The 6,169-nt window shown below is 42.6% G+C and overlaps 1 protein-coding gene across 7 annotated transcripts in view; it reads right to left on the bottom strand.

Moving 5' to 3' along the window:
* ccdc88ab (coiled-coil and HOOK domain protein 88ab) overlaps positions 1–6,169 on the bottom strand; it is a 65,824-nt gene that overhangs the window by 5,792 nt on the left and 53,863 nt on the right. For 4 of the 7 annotated variants that reach the window (XR_002759860.2, XR_002759861.2, XM_023394415.2 and 1 more), the window contains exons 30-34: positions 5,955–6,008; positions 4,199–4,276; positions 2,102–2,338; positions 1,894–1,947; positions 14–103 (exon numbers count right to left, since the gene is read on the bottom strand). Coding sequence is in view for 5 of the 7 variants with exons in the window: in XM_023394415.2 (XP_023250183.1) it covers positions 14–103; positions 1,894–1,947; positions 2,102–2,338; positions 4,199–4,276; positions 5,955–6,008 (513 nt within the window). In the remaining 2 variants the exon portion in view is untranslated. Of the gene's footprint in view, positions 1–13; positions 104–798; positions 886–1,893; positions 1,948–2,101; positions 2,339–4,198; positions 4,277–5,954; positions 6,009–6,169 lie in introns of all 7 variants that reach the window. The other 3 variants (XM_087170442.1, XM_023394417.2, XM_023394416.2) reach the window with 3 other exon arrangements.

The raw sequence follows: 6,169 nt of genomic DNA, 5'->3' as shown, positions 1-6,169 counted from the left end.
GGGGGGTGCGTACCTTTGCCCTCCAGAGGAGAAGTGAGGTGGGAGTTATTGTTACTATTACTACTGATGATCCTGTTGCTATGGAGACTGGAGGGTCTGGTGGCTGGGTAAGGGACAAGAGGGAAGAGACATGCACACACATATACACACACAGTTAGGTTTTATATATACGCATACATGTATCCTCACCAACGTGCACTAACACAAAGAGTAACATGTAGGCGCTCGGTAACAGTCTGATAGCACATATCCTGCTGGGGCAGCAGATGGCACATGCCAGGCAGAGGGACAGGAAGGGTGGCTCAGTGCCAGGCTGCATCCCCAATATGTCCAGCTAGTAAACACAAACTATTGTTGGAGAGGGCCAGGACACCTACATCCAAGGACCAATCCACCTTCAGGAGAAAGGGAAACTGATGGAGACAATACTGAATAACAGGGGACAACAGAGTGCAAGTAAATTAGTAATAAAAGAAAATTGGCATGCCTTTTATCCTGTGCAAAACTGAGTAAGGGGAGAGAGAGTAAGGAGAAAAGTGAAAGGGAGGAAAAAGAAAGGAAAGAAAAGGAGCGGTGACAATGTGACCTTGCTCTTTCCTGTGTTCGTAGGGACAGTTTCAGCTGGAAACTAGGGACCGTGAAATCATTTCAATCTGGTTTTCAGGACATGACACCAAATTAGAATTTTAAATTAACCTTCAAATCACATATCGGTATCAATATTCTTATTATGTCTAGGAAACCAGCCCATTGTTTGTGGCCCAGAGTGAGATTCGGTGCCAAGTAGTTGTCACTTACTACAGATGCTACAGGGCAGTCTGCACATAATGCTCAGCTCTACAGGGGAAGGATACAGAGCCAAAGCACTGCTATACACCTGCAGGCCTGATAAAACACACAGTACATGAACAATACAACACACCCTGGTTCTGATGCATAACATGTTTGAAGAATATATCACACTACTCATTAATGCTGCCCACAATGCAAAACAAGCAAAGTTTAATATTCATTAATGGTTTTATAGAAAGACAGAAACACAAAACTAAATTGAAAAAATGTTGTGGCAGCCAAGCCCAGTTGCTTGAAAAATCAATAGGTATCTGAAACTGCCATTAATGACTTTACATATAGGAGCATCTCTAGATGGCGACCTAATGGCTGATGCACTATAAGTAATGTCCGGTGTGTGAGAGCGGAAGGTAGTTTCCTCTAGCCATTGTAGAGATGTACCGGGAAATGGGTCTGACAGCAATGTGCTGGATTTTATGAGTGCATTCTGGGAACTCATCAGCCAAGTAGGTCCAGGTTGGGCACTAATGCCCCACCAATGTCCTGTGGAACCAGGTTAATGTTCTTTTGGGACTATAAGTATGTGTCTTGGGTAGGTGGATACAAAATTCATTTAAAGTAATAATATTAAAAATAACATTTTATCAAAACTGATGGCATTAAGTTGTAGAACTAGCTCAAGTGCTAGAAATGTATGTCAGTAGTTTTGTGGCCGTTTAACAACTGGGTCATCTACATTAGAGTGGCAAAGAACTGATGAATAGTCGCCTGGCCGCAGATTAACTGCCCTGGATAACACCCTAAAGCCTGGAATAGAGTCAATCCTACTTTCAATGGAGGCTGATCTCCCTCTTTTGCTCTCCGCTAAAATTGCTTTTCCAACTGTAGATCAGGCTTAATCGAAGTGCAGGAAGGCAGCCCAAAGATTAGCAGTGGGATTGTTAAATACGTGACCTGCTCTTTTGGGGCTTTTCAGTCTTCTCTCATTCCTCGTTTGAGAAGCCTACAGATCCCCAGATGGTGTAGAAAAGCTGTTGCGATTACCAAGCCTTTTCCTTGTCATTTGACATACCTACAGTTTGATGTCATGTCAAGTCTTACCTTGACTCTTAGGGTCATCTGAGGAGCCGGCAACATCCTCACAGGAGGCATTATCTGTTGAGAGAGAGAGGAGGCTGATGCTACAGTTGCTTTTTGCATTATGATCTGACAAATTTTCACCACCTTCACATGAATACTACTATTTACAAACATTTACAGGGGCAAAATATTTTTCCTACCCTCACACAAATAAAATTAGCACCCTGACCTTTGACCTGAAGCCGAAGCTTGGCTCTGCTGTGCCCTGCTGTGGGCAGGGTGAGGGCAGCACAGTCAATAGCATTGGTGGACAAGGCGAGCTCCTTCATACGCTGCCCGCTGCGCCTGCTGCTGCCCGTCATGCCGGCATCTCCAGCCTCAGCGCCGTCTAGATTCTCGATGCTGCACGCCCATTGAGCCCCAGGACCACCTGCCACTGCCATGGTCTGAAGCAGGTCATTCATGGCTGAGTGGACGGACGGAGGAATGAAAAGGGACATGAGGACAGGAACAATTTATGCAATTTACTACATCCTATCTCATCTCAAAGCATGACCCAGACTTTGTAGCCAAATGATTTTAAAAATCCATAGGGTTCAGATAAAAACTATTTTCTTTAATTTAATGTCAGACACATTTTGCATCCCTTTAGACATAGTCACTTGGGGATGCAAAATTGCTCAGATGTAAGCTACAATTTCTTTATTCTTGCAGAGTCCTACAAGTTGCTAAATGTTGTTTCAGACTGGTGGACTACCTCTGTGGTCAGAGGTTTCCGAACGTTTTCTTGTTCACAGCGCCTTAATGTATTAGCATCATTAAGGAAAAGCCTAATTTCTCATAGTAAGCATGACAATATAGCAGAGAATTGCCCCTTGTGGTGAGGTCTTGTTAAAAATTACTAATAGGTCTATCTCAAATTCATTTTGTACAATGCAACAAAATCGGCACATGCAGGCAGACAGTATTATTTAAAATGTCATTAAAGAGATTCAAACAACTGTTATCTTAAGTGCATAAAGATAGTAGGTGCACAGTTTGTCCTCCATCATTCCTGCACCATCTCAGCCGGATAGGTCACCCATTAGAGGCCACTGTCTTTATGCACTTAGTTTACTGAACTGTACGCGATGGTAGAGAAGCATGAGGGCATGCAGAGCTGCTCCGAGCTGCAGCAACAGCAGCACTGTACACAAAAGATCAGAGCCAGAATCAGAGCGAGGCAAGTCCATGTCAGCAAAATAAGATCTGAAATGCAGCACGCTGACAGAGGAAAAGAGAGAGTGAGAGAGAGTGAGAGACAGAGAGAGTTAAGGCTCCATTTCAAGTCCTCCATGGTGAGTGTGAGCGGCGGTGATCAGGCAGTTGGTGATTTTATTTATTTATTTATTTTTAAAGTCATGCTGTAATCAAAGATGGGAGCAAACACAGCACAGGCGCATGAAAGGCAAACCCGCAGTCTCTCTCGCTCTCTTGCCCGAACATACATACATACATACACACACACACACACACACACATACATAGAGCCTTTCATTCAGTTTACACAAATAAAATTAAACTACAGACCACATGACAAAGCTGCCCGATAAGTTGCCCGTTGCATAAGTGATTCCCACAATCACTAAACTGAAATATGAGCTCTGATAGAGATGACACTCAGAACTAAGATAAATGAAAATCAAACTGCATGACACTACAAGAGACAGAGATACAGAGAAAGAGAAAAAAGTCCTACTGTCATCAGTTTTTGAATTAGTTCTAAATGTTTCTGTCATTCATTTTCATTTGTACACCTTTGCTTTCAGACAAATTTAGTGAAGTTTGTGTTCTCCATTCATCAGTTAGTAGTGAAAATAAAGTGACACTACACTGGTGAACGCTGATAAAAGCTAAGAGTAGATACTCTACAGAGGGAGTGGAGAAGGCAGACGCAGGGCAGAGGAGGTGACGGACGGAAGGGTTAGGGGTTACTAGGAACAAATTATAAGGAAAAGTCACTGATGTCACCAAACGCAGCATGGGGGTACGGTGACTATGCAACAAAATTTAAACTTTAATTTTTTGTAAATCTTTAGCAGACATCTCTAAAAGGAATCAGATGTCACTACTCTGATAAACTGTTAAATGTACAGTAATCCCAAATGAATGATTGTAGGTTTCAGGGCTATGATTGAAACCTGAAACTGCCATACTGTCACTGCCACACCCCCACACAGCAGCCTCCCCGAGATCAGTGACTGTTCCTTCTTTGTTTCTCCTAGCGTGACGATGACAGGGAGAGCAGGCGGAGGAAGGCTAGCGGGGCGGCTATCGGAGGTCTTACACATGGAGCGCCGGTAGATGGCTTTGGCCTTGTCTTTGTCCTTGGATCTGTTCCTCATGAAAGGCAACCTTTTTATAGCTGTCAGAGCGCAGCCAGAGAGAGGGACAGACAGACAGGGGAGAGAGAGCGACAGAAAAATCCCGAGGGAGGTGGAGGAAAAGAAAACAAAAGAAAAAAGGAGGGCAGAACAGAAGGATGTGGTTAATGTTTTCACAAAGAGAGCCAGGGGAGAGATGCAGAGAGAGAGCTGAGCCCTTGGACACTCAACTGGACAACGACAATGTAATAGACACTACAACATATGATTTAGAGTGGTGAATCATGTTATTTCAAAGTCTATTTGATTTTGATAGAACTGCATTTCAGGCTATACAAATGCACTTCATCCACTTTTATGCAATTCATTCTTGTTATTTAATGGAAATATATTAGCAAAGCTAGTACAATTTAATGAAGCTGAAAACTATTTCTGTTTTAGATATTTTGTATTGTAAAGCTTATAGTGGGAGGATTATGCACATGTTCTTGCTTTTTAAACCTCCCAGACAGATTGTGTTCAGCCCATCAGTTTTTACTAGCTTTGTTAATTAATTATTACAATTAAGGTTTCTACATTTTAAATAAAATATGTGTTTAAGTGCTTTTTGAATGGGCTGAAATAGACTTCTTCCACAGACTTCTTTAAAACCTGAATAATTCTTTTAAAGGGCAGACTTCTGTACAAAAACACATTATGCAAACAAGTACAACAACATAAACACATTATGCAAATACACACTCACACAATCGCACACATTCTATCAGCACATGACACCACACACAAACAATCACATGTTAATGGTCATGAGTGTTGTATTTTACATTACCAACTGATTTTAAAGCGTTACATACATTACACAACAACACAAGTGTCAACACATTACCACACCTAGATGGGACATAGAAGACGACGAGTATTAAAGGGTGCAATCAGGAGAGTGAAAAGGTCAAAGGGCAGGTTAACAGCATCAGGGACGACTGCAATGATTCAGTACAGACATTTCCAAGAAGCAGAAAAAATAAGTAATTGCTAATGCCATCAATGCATACTTGACTATGTACTGTCTTTGGTTCAGTTGTTGTAATGTACATTTTTCTACCTGATTGTTAAAGGCAACCTCGTAAGCGACTAGTTTATAGATTTTACTCAGTAAAACATGCATCTTGAAGCAAACAGACCTACATGCTTATTTTAACGAATAAACCTACATGCCCATGTACAGTTTAAATAAGTACAAGTGAATATGACCAACCTGGATTTAACACATTGCCTTGACTGGAAGTGAGCTGCAATTCATTGCACCTTTTAATAGCTATGATGCTACGTCAGAGGGCGTTTCTTTCTTATTTACAGGTGAACTGCACAGATCAGCAGGTTGACATGTCTGTAACTGAGAGCTAATGAGCCCTAGACCTGTTGGGGGATGGAGTTAAAAGTGAGCTGCACCTCGTTCAAAATATTCTTATACTACACTTCAGTAGCCCCATACATAAGGTGAATATTATATCAAGCGTTCCATTTGTTGTTTTAAACATAGGAAATGCATCTACTTTTTGAACTGGTCTGCGGTCGGGAGTCAACCTTGTGGTGCTGCACAGCTCAACCGTAACCTCTACGACAGCTGAGTGACACGGACAATGGACTCACGAAAACATGCCCTGAGAGACGCGACAGTCGGGTCACAAACCCCGCCCACCCTCCCCATCCGCAGCATACCATTGCTGGAACCCTGCCCATGGGCATGGGCATGGGACTGCTGCCCTCTCCTCCCTTCGCAGAGAGAGAGAGAGAGAGAGAGAGATAAAGGAGCAGTTAGGGGAGAAAAGGCCCATTCACACACTCAGGCACGCACAAACACACACACACACACACACACACACACACCCTCCATATGTGCTGTGGGTTAATTCATGGTTGAAACTGTAACTATG

Source organism: Seriola lalandi, unplaced genomic scaffold, assembly GCF_002814215.2.
Source record: "Seriola lalandi dorsalis isolate HSWRI2012SDOR001 ecotype SW California unplaced genomic scaffold, Sedor1 jcf7180002054948, whole genome shotgun sequence".
NCBI classification, from domain to species: domain Eukaryota; kingdom Metazoa; phylum Chordata; class Actinopteri; order Carangiformes; family Carangidae; genus Seriola; species Seriola lalandi.
Note: the sequence above shows the minus strand (reverse complement) of the source record. Positions and strands in the feature narration are given on the sequence as shown.